This window comes from Actinia tenebrosa, unplaced genomic scaffold (assembly GCF_029948245.1).
Source record: "Actinia tenebrosa isolate PJP-AT-01 unplaced genomic scaffold, QUT_ActTen_1.0 PGA_scaffold5__44_contigs__length_20552954, whole genome shotgun sequence".
Taxonomy (NCBI): Eukaryota; Metazoa; Cnidaria; class Anthozoa; order Actiniaria; family Actiniidae; genus Actinia; species Actinia tenebrosa.
Window position 1 is genome coordinate 2165454 of NW_028292582.1, and position 27742 is coordinate 2193195.

General features: G+C 36.5%; 4 protein-coding genes across 6 annotated transcripts in view; 1 reads left to right on the top strand and 3 right to left on the bottom strand.

Moving 5' to 3' along the window:
• The window catches only part of LOC116286707 (neuroligin-4, X-linked), a 44404-nt gene extending 37204 nt beyond the window's left edge, over positions 1-7200 (top strand). Inside the window, exons 1-3 of one of the 2 annotated variants that reach the window (XM_031693273.2) lie at positions 960-1560; positions 5241-6426; positions 6913-7200. In XM_031693273.2, coding sequence (XP_031549133.1) covers positions 1236-1560; positions 5241-6426; positions 6913-7135 — 1734 coding nt within the window. In that variant the 5' untranslated portion in view covers positions 960-1235 and the 3' untranslated portion in view covers positions 7136-7200. Of the gene's footprint in view, positions 1-959; positions 1561-5240; positions 6427-6912 lie in introns of those variants that run through there. The other variant, XM_089038167.1, reaches the window with a different exon arrangement.
• A 616-nt stretch (positions 7201-7816) lies between these two features.
• On the bottom strand, positions 7817-20452 carry LOC116286703 (inactive tyrosine-protein kinase RYK). 2 transcript variants are annotated; one of them, XM_031693270.2, is made up of 13 exons: positions 19995-20452; positions 19731-19876; positions 16857-16959; positions 16311-16463; positions 15801-15987; positions 14924-15165; positions 14404-14514; positions 13717-13800; positions 13112-13290; positions 12224-12333; positions 11937-12063; positions 11221-11357; positions 7817-11033 (listed from the first exon to the last, which is right to left on the bottom strand). In XM_031693270.2, the coding sequence occupies exons 1-13, from the start codon at positions 20116-20118 to the stop codon at positions 10892-10894; spliced, it is 1845 nt and encodes a 614-aa protein (XP_031549130.2). In that variant the 5' UTR covers positions 20119-20452; the 3' UTR covers positions 7817-10891. The 2 variants fall into 2 exon arrangements, with proteins under 2 accessions (XP_031549130.2, XP_031549129.2); XM_031693269.2 differs by having other exon boundaries at positions 14404-14517; positions 19995-20450.
• A 1616-nt stretch (positions 20453-22068) lies between these two features.
• LOC116286705 (uncharacterized) lies at positions 22069-23333 on the bottom strand. Its single transcript, XM_031693272.2, has 2 exons — positions 23085-23333; positions 22069-22971 (listed from the first exon to the last, which is right to left on the bottom strand). The coding sequence occupies exons 1-2, from the start codon at positions 23257-23259 to the stop codon at positions 22460-22462; spliced, it is 687 nt and encodes a 228-aa protein (XP_031549132.1). The 5' UTR covers positions 23260-23333; the 3' UTR covers positions 22069-22459.
• A 2070-nt stretch (positions 23334-25403) lies between these two features.
• LOC116286704 (uncharacterized) lies at positions 25404-27742 on the bottom strand. Its single transcript, XM_031693271.2, has 2 exons — positions 27346-27742; positions 25404-26032 (listed from the first exon to the last, which is right to left on the bottom strand). Exons 1-2 carry the CDS (start codon positions 27524-27526, stop codon positions 25599-25601), a joined length of 615 nt encoding a protein of 204 aa, XP_031549131.2. The 5' UTR covers positions 27527-27742; the 3' UTR covers positions 25404-25598.

Sequence of the window (27742 nt, forward strand, 5' to 3'; positions counted from 1 at the left end):
CGATAAGAATTCATAATATCAACTATTCTCCTCTTTAAATATAAAACTACGGAAGACGCCCAACTGGATTTGGTCCATTCGCATCATGTACTTGAGATAACACTAACCCATCATCTCTGGACTTGTGTAATCCTTAGGTTTATGACTAAAAGGTTTAATCGAAGTACGTAATAAATTATCTCCTCTGTATTCCAAACTAATGATTACTATAATCGATGTATTGATGTAACGAAATAGTCCCAACAGACAACCACTATGGGAGGGTAGGGGAATCTTTTATATCGTCCCTTATCAAGAACCCTTTATTACCCAGCAGACTATGGCAGCAGGGACCTCTGATGTCACTCGCTCGCAGGCTTTCTCTTGCGAATAAACCTATTTCAAAAAAGCGTTGTGTGAATTTTTTTTAATGGGCGATCTAAACAGAATTTTTGTGCTTTTTTGTTTGGTTCAAATACGAAAAATCACATTTCAAACTCAAAGGTCATATTTTACTCGCTCTCATATTTCAGATCTCTCGGGGCACCCAAAAGACTAGAACTTAAAAACGCATAAATACATTATTGTGTACATGTAAATTTGTTTAAATCATAGTTAATAATCTATCAACTATGTTTAAATATAAATGTCTACACATTGAAAATAGCGTTTTAGCATCTATTAACGTTAATTTAAATAAATAAAGAATAGTATTAATAAATAAGTAAATAAAAGATAAGTAAACAAGGAATTATTATGTATACAGTGCCGGTGAGCTCCCGTTTTGAAAAAAAAGGTAGAACAGTTTTCCGTAACCATATTAACTGGACGGTTGAATATTACTGACGTAAGGATCATCGCGCGGTCGCGCTGTTGTTGGTATAGTACAAACAGAGTCAAGTACGGAACGGCCGTTAAAGAAGTAACGCTCGTAGGCTATTCAAACCGTTTGACCTTTGGAATGAAAACGTCTGCACTACAACAGCGAACAGAGACAAAGAAGGAACACGGACACAAGATAAGTAAACAAGTATATAACGTTAATTTAATTCAAATAATCGAAAGGGGAAAAAACCTATAGAAATCCAACCACATTCGGTGTCCTAGTGCCCTTGGTCGGAAACACGTTATCGTGTTACAACTTGTGCTCGGCTAAATGTCGTCACGCAACTTGGAAAGAAGAGCTTCATGGCGTCGACTGTGACCCTAAAAACGTCTGCATAGGAGGCTAAGTAGATTTGCTTGGTTCAGTCATAATGCCGCTAAAACGTTCCATCACTACTGGCATTTGGCTTTTTCTCGTATCTCTTTCCCTTGATCTAGTCAAAGCCTTAAACGAGAGTCCTACACATCCGCTTATCATCGATCTTCACAGTGGTCGAATCTTTGGGCGAAGAGAAGCCGTACCACACGGTCGTAATGTTGAAATGTTCCTTGGTATTCCTTACGCTGAACCGCCGATAGACCAGTTAAGATTTGCTGCTCCTCGTCCAGTTAAGCCTTGGAACGGGACTCGTGATGCTACAGATTATGGACATCAGTGTATGAGGGGAGATGTAGTAGGTCTGAATGTTCAACCAGGTACGTGTGTATGTAGTATGTGTTTGTAGACTGAATTCTGTTAGACTGAGAACAGCTAGAATTACGATTATAAACGTTACTTTATTATTGGCTGATCGCTTAACTTTACCAAATTTCTAATGACGATGATATATATACACAGACTGGCATAAAACAACCCATTGTAACATAAAAAGCGTGACGTGACGTGTAGACGAAAAACAATTTTAGAAGTATGTGTGGATACATATGATTTGTAAACCATGATCTTTGTTGTTTACAAAGCTCGCTCAGTAAGAGAAACACATCCATCAGGAGGATTTAGGATGGAATCACATGGTTTTTTGACAATATACTGAATTACATCGATTCTTATGAAATAATTATATTAAATCTCATCTCATCTTCACTTCCGGTACTGTGTAGCTTTGAGGTTTATTTATACTGTAACTAGTGCCTCTTGGTGGTGGTGGCCAATGAAATGACGCCAAGTGATTTCAGCAATACTATAATACAACTCAAACGAAGAATCTTAAGGACCTAACACGGGCATGTGGTGTGAATTGAGGGGGGGGGGGGGGGGGGGGGGGAGTGGGGGGGTGGAGGGGTCAATACGATACAATATAATAGTTAATCCGGCTTAATGATGTTTCAACCAAAAAAATTCTCCGCCCCCTCCCTGACTCCCATGTAGACATGCTGAAAGATAATTAGATATCCATGTACGATACCAAACCCGGCTTTTTCACCGGGACAAATATTCGAGTCATACGTATTTTCCATTATATTTATTTTATATTATCTAAAAAGTTCAACAATACAATCAAATCTTTATTCGTCCATTGTCTTCATTGGAAAAGGGGAAAAAGGCCAGTTATTAATTATTTGAATTTATAGAACGATAGTTATATCGCAAGATTAGATTTGAGGTTTGTTAATATGTTTATAAATTACAATGATATTAAAATGGAATAAGTTAAGAGTTTAGTATAATCTCCCCTCACTATGTCCCTGGTAATAACCATCTGGTCTGCAGCCAAACCTGTTCACATTCGTCCGTTTACCCCACTCCTCAAAAGTGGTGCAGATCTTGTACTTCGATCAACAGATCGTCCATTACGGTCTTGATGTTCAACGTCTGCCAACAGCGACCCATCCAAGGCCCCAAGGGTGATGCTACTGATGGAATGAGTCATCATGTCGGTAAACACTTCGGGAATTTCCACGTTCTCTCGGAACCATTTCTTGACTTGATATACTGGTCCATTCATCAGGTAATCACGTAGCAGTAGCAGCAGCACCTCCCTGGGCAGATCTGCATAACTGCCTACAAAAAGCTGCATAAAACCAGTCGATGCAGTGTCTAGTAAATATTGTTGACGTCTCGCTGCTCCAAGCAGCTGATTTCTGGGAGTTTCAAAAAAGAAACTCCACAACAAGTTCCCAAGTCGCCTCGTCAACAGCAACAAAGATTCTATCGGGTTGAATATCACGTGACAAGCACAGCCAATCGCAGAGAAGATCAGTGCTTGTTGATGATTAATGAATTGTAGACAAGTGTTAGCATGTTCTGGAAGATGGCTGATTGTACTAACGGCTGACATCAATATTGGAATGCTGTGTAATACGTTGGCCATGTAGGACAACCAATGGTGGTATAGGACACCAATCAAATCGGGAATAGCTAAGAACACTCGATATGCCAAATAACACAATCCAGCTAAAACAAGTGCACCAGTAACAGGAATGGTACAAGGAAAAATAACAACGATAAAGAAGAAGATGAACCAAGTGAAAATGAATGGAAGTAGTGCAGCCACTAAACACATGCCAAGACCGATGAATGGAACCATGGACGAGAAAAAGGCATAGCGAACAAGGCTGACAAATGGACGCAAGATTTTCAATTCTGGTCGGTAGACAGCTATTTGCATAACCAATGTAACCAATTGTAAACTATAGAACCAGGCAATGACGTCACTCCTGATAGTGTTGTATCTTTCAAGAATAAACGATTCCATGCCTATATAAGGAATGACAAAATATCAATCACTCATTTATAAGTCACTATTGATGGCGCGCTGTCCCAGTATGATGTGGGAGAATACAATTAAGTAAGCATCTTGCGCGCGCTTCTCTTCTGAGTTCTTCTGTTTGCGCATTTTTAAAGTTCAGCAAGGATAACAGTTCTTGTATTACTCGGGGGAAATGAACTTATTGCCGTACGCATTATTTTAAAATTTACATGAGTTATGTCAATTCTGTACAGCAATTGTTATGCTTCCATATTTTTGAAAGCCAGTTGTTTTTTTTTTTGTTTTTTTTGAGAAATCTTTGCAAAAGAAGTACGTATTTTCTTCCGTGGTTACTTGAGAAGCGAGCAGTTACTATTTCTGTAGCTTCTCTTCGATTCCAACGAGAAGACAGCAAATCCCCAGAAGCAAATCCTCCTGCGAAATATTAGTTTCTTGTACTTGGCTTGTACTTAAAAAGCGCGCAGCTACTATTTCTCTAGCTTCTCTTTAATTCTTACAGCAAAATACTAACAATTCCTCAGCTTACCTTGTTCGTAACGTCTAACACCTAGAATCTTCTACATGAATATCATAAATTTTGATTTTTTTCGCAAATTTCAATATAAGCTTTCAGTAAATATTTACAAAGCAGCCAATGACACTCTAGCACACTGCCAAGTTTAATACTCTAAATATTAATTAGCTATTATTACGTCATTGATAATTAAGAATTTATTAATTAATTTTGTAATTAGACTTCGATTACAATTAGAATATCTTAATGCTCTAAAAAGGTTCATTAAAAATTCCAGGGAGAAAGGAAGAAAGAAAGCAAGAAAGAAGGATTAAGAATAGATCTTCATTTTTGTTGCACGCTAGAGCATTAGAAGAACAAGGCCGCTAAGATAGACAGATGTGTTTCAGCTATTCAGCTATAAGTCGATAATGTTTATCCCTGAAGAGATGGTTTAATAAATCCGAAAACGTTTGGTTGAATATAGATGTCTTGACATCTTTTACTAGCCAGAAAAAGGAATTGCAATATTGCTGTCTATTGCTACCACATTGCGGACACCACTACTCTAATTAGCGAGGACCCTTTCAAACTGTAGATTGTAATAAAGCATCCAAACTCAAGCCACACTTAATACGCTAATCAGAAACAACGGATCCTCCTGATTGGCCCGGGGGGGAGGGGGGGGGGGTACTACCACCCCAACTTGGGTAGGGGTGTGCCGCCAGGACCTCAAAACCCTGACCCTATCCCAGACCTAAAATTTTCATTTTACATACCCTACCCCAGACTAAATCTAAGAATTGTACACCCTATCCCGCCCAGACTAAAAGACGGAAAATACGGTTTTACAATCGATTGCAATCAATATTTACTAAAATGTTTCATTGTTTTTGGTCGGCAGAAAGCGTAGCCTATTCGCCAGACAAAAACGACCAAATCGTTAGCCCTATCCCAGACTAAAATAATACCATATCCCAGACAAAATGTCAAAAAATGATACCCTACCCCAGACCCAAAAGCCGAAAAACCATACCCTATAGGGCGGCACATACCCGTATAGCAAATATAGGGGAGTGCCCCCCCCCCCCGGGCTGATTGGCTAAAGTTCTTTATTCTGCATCATGATTGGTTAACCTTATATTGAAATAGTTTGATGTTATTCATTTCAGGCATACGAAGTGAAGACTGTTTATATCTAAATGTCTATACACCAGCAGACATGGATAAGCCTCTTCAGCAACTACCCGTCATGGTGTGGATTCATGGAGGTGGTCTGTACCATGGTGCTGGTAGCAGATATGATGGCTCGGTATTGGCAAGCTTCAACGATGTCATTGTGGTTACTTTTAATTATAGGCTTGGGCTTCTGGGCTTTCTTAACATCCCTGGGACTGATCTAACGGGTAATTATGGGATGTTGGATCAAGTGATGGCGCTAAAATGGGTTCAAGAAAATATTGGTCGTTTTGGCGGGGATTCTGACCGGGTTATCATATTTGGTCAAAGTGCTGGTGGAGTGAGTACTGATCTTCTGATACTATCACCGCTAACCAAAGGATTGTTTAGCAGCGCTATAATCCAAAGTGGCTTTGCTACATCCGTTTTTGCTTACTCATCCTCAAGTGACCCAAATAAACACGCTCATTTTGTGAAAAAGCTTCAGTGTGACATCACAAAGGACCTGTTGCCTTGTCTGCGAAGTAAGACGAGAAAAGAAATCGTCAAAGCCCAAGGTACAGTCGACTACCACCTCTTGGGGAGTTACTTTCCCGTCCCTGTGGTTGATGGACACTTCCTTCCGGATAAACCAAATGTTTTACTGTCTGAAGGACGTTTTAATCATTTAAAAGGTTCTGTAGTACTAGGTGTGACTCGAGACGAAGGGGACGCAATGTTATACGGAACACAACCCAACACAGATGTTCCCCCAACTAGGGAATCTTTTCAATGTATGTTCGATAAGGTTTATTTTGTAGCTGACGGAGGAAACGAGTTGGTGAAGCAGGCAATTCTTTATGAATACACCAATCACTCTGATCCAGATAGTCCCGAGAATCTGCTCAAAAGTTGGAAGGATTTAATAAGCGATAGCTGGCAATTTTCCCGCGCCGTTTATTCTGCCAACGCCTACGCCCAGGCGGGTATCAATACCTATGTGTACCAATTCTCTCACAAGTCTTATTATTCTATCCATCCCAAGAACACAGGAGTACATCACTTTGATGATGTACAATACGTATTTGGTGTTCCATGGAAGGAAAATTCATACGTGTCGCAAGCCTTTTCGTACACTGATGTCGAGAGAGGTCTGAGTACTATGATGATGAGGTTATGGAGTAACGTTGCCATATATGGGTATGTATTTCGGTTTTAATTTTTTCGACTTTTGAAATGTATCACATGGTAAAACCTTTCAGCCTCGTCACAGTTTTCAATGTGTCTTTCCCTTTAGAATAACTCCTTTGTTTTCTTGTTACACTTGAAAAGTTATATAGATATCTGATCGAACTCAAACAAATTCAATTTAAAGTGAACATTATGATTCACCCGAAGTAAAAGGGCCTAGACTCGTATAACTGTGCAAAGCTCACGGTACACGAACTTTCGTGCCGTGACGTGCCAAGACAGCAGCGATTCCGAGCACTGATTGGCTGAGAAGGGAATTCGCGCTTTGATTGGTTCAACGGATATCAATGCCGTCTCGGGAAATTGCCAGGCAGCTTGCGGTTCCACAGTCATGCCAAATCAGGCCTTCCATTGGCAAAACTGAGTCTGCTTGCTGCTTGGTTTTGCATGTGTCGCAAGTCTTAACCGCGCTTTGATTCAAACTATTGTTCGTAGGAGCCCAAACGGTTACGATAGAGACCTGTTCAGATGGCCAGAGTATAACATCATTAGTCAAGAGTATCTAGACATCAAACTTGAGCCCAGTGTAGGAAGAAAGCTACACGCCGATAGAATGGTATTCTGGAACCATTTGATCCCTAAACTCGCCAATATTGACGCATGCAAAGAAAAGGACAAGAAAGAGGAAAAAATAGAAGAAAGAAAAGAGGAGTTGTGAAGTTTACTCATACACATGTATTTTACTGAAAATCTACTTCAATAAATGCCATTTATAGTTTTTCATCATAGCTGTCTGCTTATTCATCGTCTTTATACATTTGGATATGTTGAGAGGCTATACAACCGGTGTGGACCCAGGCTTAGTTTAACCGAAAGTACCAGAGTTGGAGAGGCGAGCACACGAGTTTTGGCGCGAACATTCCCTCCATGGCCAGCCCCATGACCACAGGTAGCCCAACAAAAAACTCCCGTCCCACTCCGGGGGCACTATCGCCCGTCAGGGTAGGGATGTGCCGCTGAGCCCTCTGTACCCTGACCCTGTTCCAGAGTAAAATCGCTGAAATTCATACCCTGTTCCAAATTAAGATCGCTGAAAACCATACCCATTAAATGACAAGTTAATTCGATTTGCTGAATGATGATTTATTGTACATAAACCCTGTTCCGGTATTGCGAAAATAGATACCCAGTTCCAGAGGAGAGAGCGCGAATTCATATACCGTCCCTGTTTGGCGGCGCGTACCCGTATAGCGAATATAGAGGAGTACCCCCCCCCCCCCCCCCCCTCCCATCCCGGGGCTGCCCACTCACAGCTACACCCAAGTTCAACCGGTTGCTCATAAAAAGGTCTGTCCATACCAAGTCACCCAAGTCCCTCCCGGAAATAAAGAAGACACTATTTTAATTGTTTGTTCATTTATTAGTGTGCTATGCAACATTTTTACAGTGCCACTGACATAATTACTTACTTTGCCTAATCAAAAGCCATTTTTCTTTCATAGATAATAATTACAACCAGGAAATAAAGTCTGATAAACTTAGTAATATCCCTTATGGATGGCTTAAATACTTTACTTCACAGCCACACGAGGCTTCAAAGTGGCACACATTCAATGTGTATTCACTTCAGTATTTCAATTCTACGATATCAATATTTACAAAAATAAAATGCAATATTGTATGTTCTATAACTCGAACAGAAAGTCCATTTTTTTGTAGTTACAGCACAAACCCCAGAAAAACTATGGCACTTTGATGTATTCAAAACTAATGTATTTGTCCAAGGTGTGGTCTACACTTTGGTATAAACATGAGCACAAACATAAGATAAGAACTGCAGATACACGAGCATCATCATGGCAACTGATAGCAATACAAAGAAAATGCTTAGGTTAGGTTATATCTTTATAAAAAAAAACTAAGTGCGAACCAACCCCATAGATTTTGCTATGCAATAATTTGACATCTGAATGCATTAAAAGCTCCTATTCATCTGGGGTTTGTGTTGTAAAGTACAAAACAAAATGTAATCGCCGGAGTACCCATGAAAGGTTTGCATTTCTGGTATAAACAGCGAGCATGATAAAGTGAATATAAACTCTCCATGGAAAAAAACGATCTTTTACAAAATATCCATCCCCTTCCCTTAGCAATGTTGCTCCATGAAGATTTATATTGGTAGGCTGGTAAAATGCCTGTTAGACAACATTGCTACACGGAGAGAGGGGGTACTCACTTCCATACTTATACAGTAGTTGGCACATTTTATTTCTCATGAGGTTGATGAACAAAAAGAATTTCACGTCAAACTGCATGAGTAAACGATTCCACGAAGGTGAGCTGAACAACCCTACATGCTTGACTTCCTGCTTAAGAATGTACCAGCCTGGATAACAGGCTACACATGGGTCTCTCCAATATAAACTTGCTAGCAAGTTTATCATAAAGAGCATATAGGACGATACTGAAATTATGCTAATAGAAAAAAGCTAAATATATTCCGAAAAATTTAATACTAACATTTTGATAACATATATGTACAAAGTAGATAATGAATGGACTTATTTATATTTATGCTATTTCATCTTTCTTGCCAATTTGGTTTTTAAGGTTGCAGTTCTGAACTAATTATTATAAAACTTGCAATGATTCACATCACGAAAAACTGGAAACAAGACTGGTGGGTAAAATCTTTCCCATGTCTTGAGTCTGCAATACTTATATTTCTGTAAGCTTTACAGACTGAAGGTCTGGGATAGATGTAAACCACTGTCTATATAATGACTACATAGTGTACTACTGTCGTAAAAGGAAGTTAAAAGAGTGATGCTAAACTAGTGTGAAAGCCACTAAAAAATTTCTGAGATTAGCAAGTCAAGACATCAAAATTTTAAAAAATGCCTTAAATTTGTTAGACAAGACTGTAAATTCTGAATACTAAAAAAATTAGTTGTTAAGTAAGCAGTCTCACTGCACTGACCATAGTCTAGCCATATTATATCACTCATACAAAGTATATTATGTGTGACAGCAATGAAAAGAATGACAGACTATATCGTTTCAAGCAATTCATAGAGCTTTGGTTTATTTTACTATTTGAAAAAGATGAATAAAACACTATTGCTTGTTTAATTAAACATTATAGATCTGTGTAGAGCGATGTGATGATGAGATATAGTTTTTGCAAAACAAAATTCATTTTTTCATGAATTCTGATCCTGTTTTATTCAATTATCCCTACGACAAGCAGTAATCACAGACAGTACTATAGTTCTACTTTTACTTCCAAGACTTTTACTTTAATTCTACATACCTAATGATAACCCAAGCAAACAAATTCGTATTCTTATGCTTTATTAATTATTTAAATTTTAAATGAAATGTGCTGATCTGCAAGCTGAACTGATTATTTTCAAAAACATTTCTTACTGATATGACAATTAGTTATAAAAATAAATTACTCAATGTACTTTTAACAAATAACCCGAACTAGAAAAACAAAATTGATTTGCAGCATCAAAATTCTATTTCTCTGCCTCACCCATTACTATTATTGGGTAATAACAAACTAAACAAATTATTACATGCTAGTACTCTACTAGAGTGACCACAGTAAATCCGTGAAACTTTAGTAATACTAAATAGCACAATTTCATGCAAATTCCATTGTTTTCTATTGTTTAACTAGCACTATTTATGTAGTAGGGTACTATTTTTAAGACAAACCTAGTGGTTTTGCTGATCCTTCACACCATGCCAAAGATATCTTAATCAATACCTTAGACACCTGAGAATGAATTTTTGCTTTGTGAACAGAAAATGCTGGTTATAAATAGGTTAAACTATTTTGCTGCTTCAGCTTGCAAAGTCAATATTCAAACCTGATTGGTTTACTTAGTATTGGCTATTTAGAGTAAGTTATTTTTATTCTAGACAAATAAATTAATAGGCTCTAAGACAAATAAGAAAAATATTTTTGAGCCCTACAAAATATTTATATCATTTACTTTCATCCATCCATCTAGACTTCTATCATAATTATATAGCTAACATAACAATCAAGTATAAATACAAACACATGACAGTCATTACATTACTTATCCTATTATCATTAAATAATTAAGGCAATGCTCTGTCATCTTTGCTTTCATTATTTCTATTTACTACTGTACTAACAGTACTTTAGCTATCCTCCTATTTCTAACATCTTAATTTAATATTGGAAATATAATACATATATATAACAAATGTATAGTTACATAATATACACAAGATAATATTCAAAATTTACATGACAAATAGATACAATAATGTATCTAATCACCGATATTCTGGTTTTGTATTTATAATTTTATCTAGCCTTATATCCAAAAATAGAAAATTCCTGCTAAATTTTCTTTGAAAATATTCGTGTTGTTGAATCTGGCTAGTTTAGTAAATATATATGAATGATTGCTTTTGGAATTAATATGACCTAACAGACTGTCTCTGTGGATGTTTCTTTTGTTGTTTCTTGGTTGAGGTTTTGATGCATTGTATCTAAACGTTCAACTAACCATGCAAATGTTGGTCTGTCTTTGGGGCTTAAACTCCAGCAGTGTAACATGAGAGAATATCTATGACAAGAATGACACAACGTTAGCAAAGGAAAAGAAAAAGCTATATACCAATTGTAATTGTAAATAAATACTTTTTATTAATCTCTGTGAAACAGGATAGCAAAAAAGATCGTACATAAGATTAAAGAATAATTTCTTTCAATTACTTGGCAGTACAATGTACTTTTAGTATGGTTTTACTTACAATTCATCAGGACAATTTTCTGGCTGTGGTAATCTATTTCCAGACAGGAGATATACAAGCAGACTTTGACTGTCTTGATCTTGATAAGGTAGCTGACCTGCACTAGCCATCTCCCACAGTATTACACCAAATGACCACTAAAATAATATTGATAAAGCAAAATGTCACTGAACTGTCAGTAATTCATCTATTATGAGCCTTGTCCCACAACCCTGTATCAGAACTGTGCAAAGCACTACATGTATGTATGTAAAGAAGTGTGTGGAAACGCCCCGTAAGATAGAAAACACAGGCTATGACTAAGTACAGTACTAGACAACATGTCAAGATTTGGTTAGAACTTTGAATATTTATGAAAACAGGAAGTTCTTGAGCAGCAGCTCTAGCCATAGATTATTGATAATCATGGATTATGTTAGTTTACATATATGTGAAGATCTTCGTTGTCATGGTAAGTGATTTGTTCAAAGCCAGCTTAAAGTTACTGTTGAATTAACATGTTTGTCTTTTGAAAGATATTAATTTGGTAGATTAACCCCAGATTGGTCTCTAAGGATGTGGGCCTTTTCCTGGCTTAAATGTCTTGAAGGTATCTTGGGGAAAATGTGGTTGACATGTAGCAGGCTAAGATGTACAGTTATCCACAGCTGGAGAGAAAGTGATTCAGTATACAGTTTTGGGGTTCTTATATTGTTAGTGTCATAATAGGCACCTACCACATCACTCTTGTGAGAAAAGATGCAATTATTTAAACATTCTGGAGCCATCCATTTCTTGCTGTCTTCACTGATGATTGGTACTTGACTATTGTAAATGACTTTGACCTCGTTACCTTCACTGACCCTAAAATATTAAGAAAGTTGTAAGTAGGTGGTATAATTAAATGAATTCACCAAATTTGACAGCAATTATATTAAATGAAAACCAGCTTTTATACACATACATATAAATGTGAGCCAATCAGAGCATGTCGCAATTAAGGTAACAATCAAATAAAACTTACATGCAGTGAGTTGAGTTAAGGTTTTTATGAACACAGTCTTTGGTTGCTAGATAATCCATTGCTTTAGCAATTTGACAACCAAGGTTTATGACTTGCTGAGATGAAAGATCCTACAAAAACAAAATGAATACAGTCATATAACATTACATTGTTACATAAATGGAATCATCATGAATAAAGACAACCAATCATGTAATGTTATAACTAATCCTTAAATGATTTGCACTTGTCCAGCTAAGTCTTTGAATTGGTCAAATTTGTTTTTTGATAAATTATCAAAATGAAGATCAAAAATAAAACGAGCACCCCAATTGATATTAGTTGGAAGCCTGAGTTTCAGCTTATAGCATTCACCAAATGTCATGTAAGAAAAATGGCACAAAAATAACACTGAAAAGGTTTTGTCTGTAAAAAAATGCACTTTATGGTTAATCTTGCCATCCAACATAAATTCCAAAATGTGTGTCATATAATTATTGAGAGCAGCATAAACTTCTGTGATTTAGCAGTTACACAACAGGGATGGAACTCTTAGAAGTAGGAAAACTAGAGAAACGTCCTCGATGCACAGGTGAGAACCAGCAAGTAATTATACATGTATTCAAAACAACAAGTTTGGGATCAAACCTGAGTTGCATTATTTGTTATTACAGGGCAAACTCGCGAAATGCAGGTGAAATTTTGTATTTAGCGAGTGACAAAAAATTAACTAGCTAATTTTTGTGAGTATGACCACAGTCCAGAAATTGAAGGACTGAAAAGGTCAGAACCCATATCAAGTAAAATTTGTTATTCACAGCGTCCAATCACTAGTGACTTTGAAATGTTAATTTTGTGCCCTGTATTATGGCATGCACTAGCTGTTTTAGTAAGTTCAAATCTACAAACCTGTTCCTGTCTCAAGAACTTGTTTAGCTCTTTATATTTTATGTACGGCATGACCACCTGAGGTGTGGATGAAGGCTGCAGCACAACACCCATGGGTGTCAACAGATTTGGGTGTCGGAGATCCTTTACTGCAAGTACTTTTTCCACATAGGTTTTAACAGCTTCAGAAGTCATACCATCTGGAAAACAGTATTCAGTATTATTATTAGGAATGGGAAAATTGATGTTCAAAATGTAATTTTAGTAGTTTTATTGCAGCCTGATGTTTTTATTACTAGAATATCATTTTACTAGGAGAACACCTAAAATACTGTGCATCACTAAATGTTGACTTTAAGGCTTCGGTGGGCTTTTGAATCTCATTCAATGATGAAACTGAAATATGAAAATGCTCCTTTTTTATGTAAAAAATTATACAAGAGAGGTGAAAAACCCTTGAAGACAGTAGAGAACTTGAAAGAAACTCATCTCACCTACTGCAGTTCCAAGGGTGAAAGAACAAGCGACAAAATACATGTGGAATATTCAATAAATTTTATAAGTTTTTCTAATCTTTTACCACAGCCCACAATAAACTAAATGAAGCAACAGTGAACAAGTCCTACCTCTTAGAGTTTTAACTGCAACTTCTTTATCATTTTGTGAATTGGATTCACTTAAAAGTCCATAATACACATTGCACAAAGTACCTGAAAGAAACAACAGAATTCCAATAAAAAGATCAATAAAATGGCATGACTCCACTTGTTTCAAGAATCACTTGAATTGTCAAAAATATATATACTGTATACACCAAATGGAAATATGGTGACAATTTGAATAAATTTTGCTTTTAGTCTCATGTTCACGTGGAAATGAAAAAACATTTTTCACATGTATGAAGCGCTAGTCAGTTGCTTGTCAGTTATTCAAACTGGTTGCCATATGCATACCATTATGTGTGCGGTTATAAAGCATGTGGGGCTGGCAGAACACGAGAGAAGTACAATGCATAGCGAAGTGCTTCTTGAAGTTTCTCGAGCGTTCTGCCAATCCCCAAGTGCTTTATAACCCTACACAGCACAGCAAGCAAGTTTTTTATTTCTTTATGAAAAATGTATTTCAACAGTCATTATTTTGGAAAGGGGTGACGCAACTGAACATTGTGTGCTTGCTATGTGCTCTCATAAGGCACACGCTCCCAACCAATCAGAATGCAAGATTTATAACAGTTATTTTATAAATAGGAATAAAGAGTAATAACGTGGTTGACTAGTGAAGATATGGAAAAAGTAGAGCATGGTTGTCAGTACCTGTGCCAATGAGTTCCTTCCTCTGCAGGTGAGCAGGATTGATCAACATTCCAGCAAAAACCTTAGACCATGATTTACTTGAACAAAGATCCTGATTTTCTGTAGTTATTGCTTCTGAATGGAATAACAAGCACAATCAGATCAAATCCTAATATTTGCAGGTCTAACAGCAGCATCTGGGTAATATAGACCTGCAGCCTTATTGTTAGTTATCTTTTATGATCTGTTTAAAGTGCCTATCACCATTCTGACAATATTCTCAGTATCAATTTTGCATGGGATAAGATGCTGAATGACCCGGAAAAAAATGTAAAATTTGAGTGCAGCTTCTTGAAGTTATAAAGGTTTTTCCAGGCCATATGCTAATGCGGTGATGTATGAAAATGAATGTAAGGTCATACTTTTTCACGTCATGCTGTAATAATCTTTTAGTGCTAACATAATTTGATTGATATGAACTTATACTCTAAAAAAGCATTCATGCATGCGAAATCCTAATATAAAATTTTTCATTACTAACCATAGCTTTCACTAGGAACATCAGGACTTGATTGCTTGGACCTCTGTTCCTCATCCTCAGATTCATCCTTACATATCAGTCCCACAGTGGAAATATCACTGGCATTAGTCTCACTTCTCTGTCGAGGCCTCACCACAAATTTCGGCCGTTTTGGGGAGTATATGACAGGGGGTGGGGAGGTAGAAGATGATGGGTGTGGTCTGTGAATAGGAAGACTTCTCACTTTCTTTAATCCAAATTGCCTGAAAAAGAATATAATTGCATGTTTTTTAATGTTACCACTTAGATAACTAGTTGTTTATTTTTTCCCCAGAGTTGACAAAATCTCTATATTTGGAATTTTCAAAAATTGATCAAAGGCTTTCCCAATTTTTTTTCAGTTTTTAAATTGCCTTTAAAACTGTTTTATTTTGAATTGAAAGATTTTTTAAAGTGTACAATGTATCTGATCATTTTCATCACCAGCATCATAATCATCATTACCAAATTAGCAAATAAAATAGCTTTTTCCGTGCTTTGTTTAGTAATAAAGCATGCAGGAAGTGACGTAAGCCGTAAGTGAGTGCTTCTCACACTTCTTGATTACTTAAGGTGCTTCCTTAGAGCTTTATTACTGAATGGAATGAGCATGGAAAAAAGCTTTTTTATTCATTTTATCATATAGCTACTAATATCTAATATTTTCAGTATTGAATTTACTTATGCAAAAAGAAAGACGGTCGCAGAATCTAGCAGCACTTCTTACCCATGGATGGCATCAGCACTGTGCTCCATTCACTAATAAAGCACAGTTTTCGACCAATCAGCATGTGTATACTACACTAACTATATAATAAAGTGTAATAAACAGACAAGTGAGTGTAATTTATTTTTCTACCTTTTTTCTTCTATTTCTAAATCATCTTCAAATTCCATTTTGAGTCTCCTTTGTCTGAGGTAGTGCTTAAACAACAATGCCAGGCCAACACTGATACACAAGAAGACTGTTATTCCTGCTGACAACCCAACAATTGCTCCTCTAGACCATGCATTCATGCCATCTGCTTGCTTGTCGGGATCTTTTACTACAAGAATGGAGAAAATGGGTAAAAATAATTAAGGAAAAGTGGAGTAGTAAAACAATCTTACAAATTGATTTTTTTCCAATTGTCTTCTACTTTCCCCTTTTTCTCTTTCATTCACTTGGTTTGTATTATCCTTTCAACAAAATTTCTTTTATCCATCCTTTTGCTTTTCTCTGTCTCTTTCTTGACTTTCCTCTTATTGCCTTATTCATTTCTTTTATTTATTTATTTACTTATTTCTTCTGTTCTACTTTTTTCTTTTTTTTCATAGCATCATTGGCATCTTTTGTAGATACATGTATATAACTTGGGTTAACACATACCCGTTTTATCGCAGTATCTTCTGACTTTAATGGTAAATTGCTTGAGTGTTGCCCTCTGGACTGAACTACTGACAATACTTGTGTAATTGAGCATCATTGACGCATCCACAAGGCCTGCTTTCTTGCCAGTACACACAAGTGATATGTAAAACGCTATAGTGGAATGATACAAATAAGAGAAGAGCAATAAAGTTGGTGAGCTAGCACCAATACAAATCCTTTGTGAAAAGAAAACAAAAAGTGATAGATTCGTATCTTCCATAGGTCTGGCTGATATTGCCTCAAAAATTATTAACTTCCAACAGTGAGCCAAGAACACGCCAAAACCAGTGTATCCTTCGTTTGCTCATGACATTAAAGCTGCCATCATAGTCCAATTTAACAAAAGAATTGTCAATGGATTATTTTGTTATATCAACTAACATGCATGTGGCCACCATGTCTTTTGTTACTTACAGAAACTCTGTCATTAATAATCGAATTATTAGTAAAGTTGTTTTAGAGGAAAATCAAACCCATTGACATTGATGGCTATTCAAGACTTACAGAAGACTGAATGAGAAACGACTCCTTCATCAGCAATGGATGCAATTGGTTGAGACATCATTTCTGTATCACTTGACAAGACTTTTATACTGTAACTTGAAGTCTAAATATAACAACAAGAAAAAAAAACCATGGTCAACCTCATGTACAAAAACTGGTATAATTGATGCTGTAAACTTGAAAACATATGGTGAACTTAATAGCCTCCTCCACACGTGTCTCTTTTCTCTCTATTCCCATAGTACTACCAACAAACAACTCTACTCTACGTCATACTTGAGTAGAGTTGTTTGTTGGTTCTCTCGATTGCTTCGAAGGTTTTTCTCCTGGTTCTCCAGTTTTCCTCCCTCCTCAAAAATCAACTTCTAAATTCTAATTCGATCTTGGGCTTTTACCTAGTTGGAGCCTAGCTCTGTTGTGTTTGTCCCAAGCCTAGCAACAAAAACACAAGTAACTTGCAGAGGAGACTAAGAAAGGAAGTCCTCTTACATGAGTTTTTATCTACACCCACAACATTTTAAATACAGCTGTACTGTTATAATTATCATGTTCTGATTGGTTGGGATCACATGCTTTTTGAGAGCACAAAGCATGCACACTCACTTTCTACGTGCCTTTTTCACCAGCAGCCATGTTGGTTGGAACAATAGATTCTACAACGCGTAGCCTCGCATACAAGAGTTTGAGAATGAGTTTATGCGGGTGAAACAAAGGTTTTATTTTCATGAGGATAAACATGGCTGCCGTGTGATAAAGGTCCATTGCATCACATGCAAAACAACGATTATAGTTATTCGTATTTCATAAAAGAAATTTAAAAAATTGCTTGTGCTATTTGAGCTATAAAGCACTTGGGGATAACATTTCTCTTGTGTTTTGCCAAATGGTGTATTCTTCATGACTGCACAAAAAATATATTTCTTCATGATTTTTTAAGAGCAGCTTTTTAAGAAATAAGTTACATATGTAGTAACATATAAATAAGATCACCTTAGTGCTAGGGGTGTGCCACTGGTTTTCTTTCACCAAGGGGTTAATCCAAAACAAACCCTTACCTTCTAGGGCCCAGTCCTACGAAGGGTGGATAGCGCTATCCGAAAGATAAATCTTATATCCAGTGGATAAACTTGTTTGACAACAGCATCAACTTATTCACTGGATAAGGATTTATACGTTGGATAGTGCTATCCACCCTTCGTAGGACTGGGCCCTGGAAGGTAAGGGTCACCCTACTTAAATGTAAACAGAGCATAAAAAAGCAAAGTACAGTTAAGTACCAGTCAATATAAGACATGAGTATCCCTCAGATGAATCACAGAGTGTTGGCAGTTTTTCCTTGCTCCAAAAGAAGAATATTCGACTTTGATATTAATTTAATATTTACAAAAAAAGATGAGTTATTAGGCATCTTTAGTATAATGAGGAATTAGTACCATGAGGAATTTGAAGACAAAATTCCAATCAGTTACATGTACATGTAAGCCATAAGCAAGTACATGCTGTGGCTTATTGGATTTCATTTTATTTATTTTGATCACAAGCACAGTGCATGGCTTCAATAATCTACTTATATGATTGGCTAAGAAATCCAACCCTTCTAGATTTCAAAATCTAAAAGCACGCTTTCTAAAGTTTGTTACAATAGTCCGCAGGATGCAGAACGCACAACCTAGTCAAAGCACTACTTTAAAGATTTACTTTCGCCATATATACATTTCACATCATTAAGAAATTGATGATATCAATTTCACTTTCTTTCACATAATTTGTTGTGAAAAGAATGTGAAAAGAACCAGTTTCACATTATTAATATTTTTTCACATGATTTTAGTATCTGAAAAGAGCCAGTTTCACATGGTTAATAGTATACATACTATTTCTCAAAAAGTACGTATGCTTTTAACATGGTCATGTGGAGAAAAGATGTGAAATAAGTATACTTTTCACATGCTTCCATCCACAAGTCTTTTCAAAATTTCACATTTTTTCACATGGTTTTGGGGTGGGAAAAGAACCACCCAATTTCACTTTTTTTTCACAGGTTATTCACATGTTTTTTCACATGCATATTATGTGAAAAGGACAAGTGAAATACATTTGAAAATTTCACATGTATTTCATGTGGTATTCACATCTATTTCACATACTCCTTTCAGTAGTGGTATGGAATACAATAATTCATCCTGTTATGCAAGAGATAAGCTAATAGTATAAGATAATAAATTCAAAACAACCGTATAGCGATCATTGAAAGTGTCCAAAAAACAATGTTGAAATCGGGGAAAGACACGATCACGACAGAAAAAAAAAAAATTACAAAAAAAACATCTAATTAAATAAATCGGACCTAGTGGCGCACACTGTCAATACATTATCTAGACGGATGGTCTGCGACCATTGCTTAGCAAATAAAGACACGCTAAAGAATTTTTGCTTCCGATCTTTACAAGTTAATCTTTTGGTTATAAAAAGAATATGCGAATAATATTGATGCCGGATAAAATAGAAAATATTATTCAAAGTTATATTTGTTGGATATTGTTTAGATTTGATGATGGTAAATAGCAAAAAAATACAAATTAAAAAGGACAACAGTGCATGATGTGATCTAGAACAATCGGTCAACCATAAGGGGTATTTGTTTTTATGAATTCGTAATGAGATTCTAAACACCACAGAGTAAAACTTCTTATAAAAATCTCATTTATATAATAATAAATGGATCACGTCGAATAAAAAACAAAACACAGTGATAAAAAGGAGTTACATAACGTAAAAATAACGAAGGATGATGTCCAGAAGTGATATGAATGAGGCCAATACTACTAATAATGTATTCCTTTTCGAATTTGAATCAGTCACGTCTCAACATACCTTAGGGCTTGAAAACCAGCTCATTTTGACTCCTTTTACTGACGACGGCAAAGGCGACATAAACTCGTAAAATGCCCTGGGATCTTGCAAAAGCTTTGCAGGTTCATTATCTTTGATCAAGTAGAGATCGAAGTTGAAATTCATCTCTGTAGGAAGGAAAAAGCCAAGCAATATTAACACGTGTTGATGTGTGTTGTACGCATCCTACGAGCTGTTGGAGTGTTTTGAATGTCTTTCAAAACGTTACCTCGGACTTATACTTACTTAGGTAGGAGTTCACATCGTTTTTAGTAATATAAAGATTCATTTGAGCTATAGTAATAGTCAAGCTGGCCATTAAAAGACAGAATACGAAGACAATTGAAGTCCACATTGTGCGAGTCGCCATCACAAACACCAAACTGCGTGTTTACAACTCCACTATGCCTCTTGTTCTGATCTTAATTTCTTCTAACTGAGTGAATATCACATGATTTTACCAGCTGACCGATTGTAAGCACTCTCATCAAAATCAAGAAAGACGATACACTTGCGTAAGATTTGATTTCTGGGCTAAACTCAAGCCAATTATTGCAAAGGTGTGGATTGATTCTCGAAGCAAACACTATAAACCCTCGACCTTCTGTAGTACTCCTTCGTAGTAAAGATTAGCATAAAGATCCCATGATGACGTCATACGAACTATTATCGATTAGATACGCCTCAAATCCGTCATACAAATCGATGAAGTGAAACACAATAAAGTAGTCGATAACCGAAGGATTCCGGATGCCATGGTGTGCTGGGCTTGTCGTTTCGTAATCGGGTCAATCGATTTGTCTGTACTTTTGGCGCGTTTAGTGTAAATGACGTTCTTGTCGTCACACCCTGTTCCTGTTCAGTCATGAAACCAAAGTCCATTATCAATTGTTTATGATTGTCATTGTATTTATTTCCAGTAGAGGTTTCCTAGTCACGTATTGAGAAAATTTTGGATGACTAGCGTTTGTCTTTTTAATAGAATCATAATACTCAGCTTATCTCAGCATAAATTGTTGAACTGAATGATGAATAAGGATATGACAACAAGACACCGGAAGAAGCTTGGATCCGGGAAAACTAAAACCAACGTTGTAGCCTGCATGAATTGAAGGACAAATTGGCGCTTCACTGCTACTACCGGGCACGTTTACAATAAATAATCTATAAAAATGAAAAAGAATGGCATTAGCTGCTAAACTGATTAATATTTTCAGTCATAGTCAGACTCTGCCCCCCCCCCCCCCTTTCTCTCTCTCTTCTTCCTTTCTTTCTTTCTTTCTTCCTTTCTTTCTTTTCTCTCTCCTTCACTGTTTTCCTTTTTTTTCTTTTAAATTGCATTTTATTACTTTTCTTTACCTTATTTTTTTTAGTCCTTATTGCTAACTTTATTTTTTTAATCTTTTTTTTTTTCTTCATATAATTCCTTAAATCGTAAGAAAGTGTATTTTACATTTTTCATTCCCTTTTACGCGGTCCCGAGAAAATAGTTCATTAAAGTTAATAATTCATTTTCAAGCTAAATCAGATCATCATGATCATGAGACATTCTGTGGGATGTGACAGCGATCTCCATATTTTCGACTTTAATGTAAAGCTCTCTTCTTTGTCTTTCGGTATAGCGGGCCGTTTAACGAGAAACGAGCTTTATCTTTTATTCAGTTTGTGTATCAAATTGTACCAAGAGAGCATAAATAAGAGAGGAGAACGTCTTAATAACGCGCGCGCAATGTAAATTCCCGGATGGGCTATTTTTAGTAACCGGACGCAGTTTAAATTCGCCTTACCTTACTCCCCTGCGTCATCAACTTGTTCACTAAAAACGAAACGGAAATAGCGCGGGCGCCACTACATTTCACTTAATTGGAATTTAGAAGTTGATTTTTACTGAGGGAGGAATAAACCGGAGAACTCCGAAAACCCTCGAAGCCACAGGAGAGAACCAACAAGCACTACCTGGTCGCATTGGCACGCATTGGTGAGAGGCGAGTGCTAGCTAGCGCTCTCACCGTTGGGTCGTCGCTTACAATCTTACTCTACTCTATACAAAACTCTACATCTCTTATTCATTGTTTTAACAAGTTTTCTATTAATTTGCAATTTCTGTCAGGATCACTTTGTCTTTCCCATATTTCTCCTAAGCCTAAAGAGAAAAGGGTGCTTTTAGGGAGTTGTATGAAGCTCGTTAATACATCTTCGCTCCCTCCTGATAATGATTGTACAGTCCCTAGTGAGTCTGTGGGCTTCAAACCTGGAATACAGCGGAAAGGTGCATGAGAGGGGTATAAATATTAAGACGAGACATTCAAACAAACGTGTATACTCTTCTGCAACAGTTTTATTATGCTTAGGTTTGTTCTTCAGAAGGTTAATCACGGGCGGATCCAGGATCTTGTTCAGGAAGGGGTGCTGCGCACAAAGTTCATGATCCAGGGATCGAGGGTGCATCACTTATAGAATCAAAAGGAAAAAACTACTTTGTATTGGCTTCTTCGAAGTAGGGGCACGAAGTCGAACCAGGGAAGGGTTCGCACCCCCTGCTTCCCTTCCTTGGGTCCGCCCCTTTATAGTTACTACATCGATTAATTAGTGAGAGATATTTTCAGCTTAAACGTAGATTATTTCACTAGATGACGTATCAATCCCTATCGGAGCTATATACTATTTTTTGTCTTGTCTGATGAGAGTATCGGTAGATAAAACTGATTAGCCTAAGTAGAATGTTCGTCATCGCCATCATCTTCATGGTCATTTTGCGATCTTTTCTTTTCATACTTCACTAATATATACGGACGCTTGTCTTTGGGTCCTTCAAAACCAACAAAGCCTAGCATGTTAGGATGTAAAGGAGTAACTATTTGGTTTTTCGATGGCTCTCCTCGGTCTTCGCCTGACAAAAGTAGACCATGGTTGGTTGACGCATCTCTGAGCCAAATTTCAAAACCTGGTGTAATGGGAAAAGACTCCCAACCTTGGAAATGTAAAGATACTGGGTATCCAATGGCCGTTAAGCCCGCAGCATTATATGGCTTTGATTTGGGATCGATTAGGAGCACTTTGAGTATGGAAAAAGTTGATGAAGCTGTAGATTGAGTCCGGTTCATCTTATAAACGCGAAGGTCGGCAGATATGACTCGTTTGACTTTGAAATAAGGCTTGGTGATGTTGAATTTGAGTATTGCCGATTTACAGGTATTGATGTTGGTCGGCCAATTGCTGGTATCTGAAAATAAAGTAAACATTTAATTTTGATTTGAGGCATCCAGATGATAATACGCTCAACAAATTTGAGCAACTTAATTGGAGCAACTTAATTAATTGCACAACTTATAATACCTTCTTGGTCGTAACGAATGGAAATTGTGTTGCCACTCGAGCTCGTGCTATCGTGATGGTGCCACAAAATCGGCGACTCCGATGATAAAGTGGGTCTGCCAACAGTAGATATTCCATCAGTAGGCTTGGATGAAATGGGTGCGAAAAACAGGCACAAAACCAAAATAAGCAGCATTTTCACTATAGGGTTGTTTCAACGACCTTTATGTATAGAGTAGCTTGTTTGATTTAGTGTGCCTATAACTTCTCTTTCGTATTGAAACTGGTGACGGATGCATTGCCTACTTCACAGGTTGATCTTTTCTTCCCATCCAATCATCTTTCCTCGTCATTACGTTTGCAAACAAATTCGTGAAAAAATTGAAAAAGTCTTGAAGTATCTTTTGACTTGTAAGCTTTATTCGGCAGGTCCCTGTGGAAGCACTTTAAGTTGTAACGGTTGAAGTCATTTTACTGAACCCCGTTGATATTTCGTGACATTTCATCTAAATTTTTGCTACTAACGATTAGTTTTACAGAGAAAAACAAGAAAAATGTAGTTCGTAAGTGAATAAATATATGTGTGCACATAGGGATCATGTATAAATCATTTGTATCAGCGTGATATCAGTGTCATTCGTGTTCCCTATAGACATATAATCACCTGGTTTGACCAAATAGACCGTTTTCTCAAGGTTGCGTGCGCATCCAACTTGACGGGCCACAAAATTGAAAAACGCAAATTCAGTTTTATATTTATATTGTAGAATAATCAATTTTATGAATTCTTATCGAGAAAAACATTCATAGAAATGCATGCTTAATTTTCATTATAAGCTGGTATCGAGGCCCGTTAAGTTCCTTTAAATTTGGATGCGCACGCAACCTTGAGAAAACGGTCTATTGCTAGATATGTGAAGAATGCATTACGTAATGCATGTTATTGAACGAATATCTCTTTTCTGATATCATTTCTATGTAATCATTTAATGAAGTACTGTATTTCTATTCCTGTGTTAGCGGCGCCATGGCAACTGTCGAACAGCTTAATTAACGAGTTCTTGACACCAGGTTGATACATGGCGAGTGTCTTTACGATGTTTGAAAACTACTGAGAAATTTTCTTGGCTCTGGGAATGTGATTAAATAGTTAATACACGCTCCTGCATTTCTCTTCTTTTCGAAATATGCAAAAAAAACAAAAAACAAACAAACAAAGCAAAACAAAAACAAAACAAACAAACAAAACAAAGACAAAAAACAATAAAGTTAATTACTAAAAGAACTACAACACTAACTAGACCGATGAGGACATATATTGGAAACATTTCTTAACAAACAAGTACGGTTTTTGATACAAACTGCATCTACTAGAGAGAATAGGAGTAAAACTGTATTGTTCATTAATGTTATTGGTGTTTTGATGTCGGTGAACCCACTATATGAACAAGAAATTCTAGATTTTGCACGAGAAAGTTGACAACGAATGTGCAGTACTAGTAGCGAGCTAAGAACAACCAGCTGTGATGACGCAGTGTTAACTGTCATTCAGTAAATATTTCAAAAATGCCACTTGAAATCGCATTGCCGAGGGTCTCAGTTCCCCTAACTTTCTAGTTCCTCCCGCCTTCGGCCGCCGTTTGCCTCGTTTTTAGCCCCGTACTTGCAAATGTGCTGAGTGGCCCCTGATGTATTATGGGTAAACAGACAAGTTGCTCACGTTTTTGCGCGCATTTAGGATGCATGTGATGGACCTTGAAATTAAATTTGATATTAATAAAATAAATGCAAACAATTTTACTGTCGCATATATATCGAAAGAAGGTAAAGCTATGGGCTAATTTTTTTCGCCTGTCACTAGCTGCAAACCTTTATATGGAACAATTTAAACGAAAAGCCTTGGAGTATAAAACCAACGAACCTAAATGCTGGCTCAGAAATATATGTGAAAGACACTTTCGTCATATGACCTCATGAACAAGAACTCCTCAATGAGACTATTGTCATATGCCAAGTGCTCAATTTCATTTTTTCTTTCTTCTCCCTGTCCAAGAGGGTGTCACGTGATAATCATCAAATTTCACTGTTTCCCGATAAATAAGAAAACCGGAAGTGATTTAACCGGAAATGCAGGTAGTTTTTGATTTTATTTTTTTTAAATCAAAGAATTAAGAAATTATAAAATTAAAAAATCGAATAGCTGTTTTGTGTTCTTTGACTTTTGGTATATAACAAAACATTTCTTAATTGGAACTTCGGAAGAGCAGCGTGTTTCCCTCAGTTGAAGTAAATAAGGTTTCAGTTAATTCAAACAAACTCCAAACAAAAAAAACATAAACAGTCATTTTAAACATCTTTAATGTTGGCTTAGTTGCTTGGCAAAGGTTATTGCTACATGGATTACCGAAGTATTTTCCATTTCTGAGCACGTCTCTCTCCGTATCGGAGGAAGGAGGAATACGCTTCGTCTTTCTTTAACGCATAGCATAGATATTAGAATCTTCGTCATCGTCATCTTCATTACATACCATTTTGTTATCTTGCCTTTTTAAACTGCACTAGTAAAATTGGACGCTTGCCTTTGGGTCCGTCAAAACCATAAAAGCCTATCTGGTAGGGACTTACTCGTTTCCCTGACCCGCTAACTGCTGCATTTACAAGTAGACCATGATTGGTTGACCCGTTTCTAAACCAGGTTTTAAAAGTTTGTGTTATCATGATGGAGTGGTACATTAAGTCATTTCTGTCCCGACGTGCCCCAGTGATCGGTAAGTAAGGATTTGGCCCAGTAGGAAGGATTTGGAAGAAATTCAAGCTGTAGTTGGCGTACTTTGACTGGGACAGTTTATTTTTATGTATTATAAACTCTGCAGCTTTGATATCTTTGACCGGGAATGAAGGCCTCGTGATGTTGAATTTGATTATTGCCGCGCTGCTGGTATTGATGTTAGTCGGCAAATTGCTTGTATCTAAAAAACAGAAAGAAATATTTCTTAATTATTTGATATCTGCAGAATAAAATTATTTATTAATAGGCTGGAATCGGTTGAAACCTGATGGGATAAAAGATTATTGGATTAAGACTGGTATTGGGAAGCGATGGCCGTGTGATTCAGTGGATATTGATTCGTACAAGGGGACTAAAATAGAAAGCAGAATACTAGTGATAAACAGATTCGTACAAGGCTCTCCTTTCAGAACATACAAACATGTCGGACATAGAGAGACAAATCACTACTCCACTGCGACCGGATTCCGACGACAAATTCGTTTTTTAAGTGGATCTACCGGATAGATCGACAGGAACAGTTCATTTTGCGTTCCAGTGGCGATCTGGTGGCCATAGGCAATCCATTTTATTCTTTTATAATAACACAGGTATAAAAACTAAAAATTAAAAAAAAACAAAAAAAACAGAAAAACACAGGTATCCAATCAAAAAGACTTGAGAATCACCCAGACAATCGCCGGGTACCGTATACGTAACAGTTTGTTCCGTTGGCGATAAACTTCACCCTAATGAAGCTAAATCTGGCCATTCTGTTTTAAGGTGGTATTACACAAAACAAATTAGCATTTTGAAGTTGTCAAAATTCAAAACATCATTAATTGTAATCTTTAATCACTTCTTAATCATACAGTTGATTTTCTTAATTTGCCGAAATGACTACATGGTAAATATTTCATATATGATATTTTTCTTGTTTTTTTTTTTATAGAAATAACAAAGGAAATCTAACAATGTATGGTTCTAGGAGTTAAACCAAACAAAACTAAAAAAATTTAAGAGATAAAAAGAAATAAAAGTTATTTTCTCTAACTTGTAGGTTTTTTTGTGTGAAATGTTTTACTTGTTACCAAAATTAAATCTACAATAGTGAGAAAAACTCATTTTTTGTTGGTTTGAGTCCTAAACAAACTATTTAGAAATATTTTAGAACAAATTGTGTATTTCTTTTGTCAGTAGTCAATGCATTATTTGGTTTACAATAACCACCGCTTTTTTCTCCTTCGCGTTCGGGTTCATATTAACTATGATTATATTGGGTTCACCATGACAATTTTTTTGTCAGTGTGGTCTTCTCTATATAACATGCAATAAAGTGTTTGTTGTTATGCTTTTTCAATAAAATGTTCACATGATTTGTATAATACCACCTTAAGTAATTCAAATCCAGAATAATATCAGAATAATAATAATGATAATACGATTAAATATAAAAAGTGACCGAGTTTTGCCCGCAAAGTAGTGCATGCTATAATGACTATAATACTATGATACCTTGTTCGCTATAGCGAATGAAAACTATTTTGCGGAGCGGATCAATAAATCTTGCGCTTTTATAATGACCATGTAGGTACGATAAGAGTGACGACGATCGTCTGATAGCAGTAGATATTCCGTCAGTAGGCTTGGATAAAAACGTTGCAATACATAGGCACAACACCAAAATAAGGAGCATTTTCACTATAGGGTTGTTTCGACGAACCAAAGTAGATGAATCCCTTTAGCGATAGAGTAGATTGTTTGATTTAGTGTGCCTCTAACTTCTCTTTTGTATTGAAACTCGTAAACGACGCATTGCCTATTTCACAGGTTATTCTTTTCCTTTATCCAATCATCTTTCCTCTCCATTACGTTTGCAAACAAATGTGTTTAAAAAAGTTAAAGTTTTGAA

Bases quoted from the DNA above. Each gene is read 5' to 3' on its own strand.
- LOC116286704 (XM_031693271.2), bottom strand. From the start codon at position 27,526: ATGCTCCTTATTTTGGTGTTGTGCCTATGTATTGCAACGTTTTTATCC. The intron at 26,033-27,345 runs GTATCATAGTAT...TCTGTTTTTTAG, and splicing joins CATTCGCTATAGCGAACAAG to ATACAAGCAATTTGCCGACT.
- LOC116286705 (XM_031693272.2), bottom strand. From the start codon at position 23,259: ATGCTGCTTATTTTGGTTTTGTGCCTGTTTTTCGCACCCATTTCATCC. The intron at 22,972-23,084 runs GTATTATAAGTT...CTTTATTTTCAG, and splicing joins CATTCGTTACGACCAAGAAG to ATACCAGCAATTGGCCGACC.
- LOC116286703 (XM_031693269.2), bottom strand. From the start codon at position 20,118: ATGGCGACTCGCACAATGTGGACTTCAATTGTCTTCGTATTCTGTCTT. The intron at 19,877-19,994 runs GTAAGTATAAGT...TCCTTCCTACAG, and splicing joins CGATGTGAACTCCTACCTAA to AGATGAATTTCAACTTCGAT. The intron at 15,988-16,310 runs GTATGTGTTAAC...CCATTCTTGTAG, and splicing joins AAGATACTGCGATAAAACGG to TAAAAGATCCCGACAAGCAA.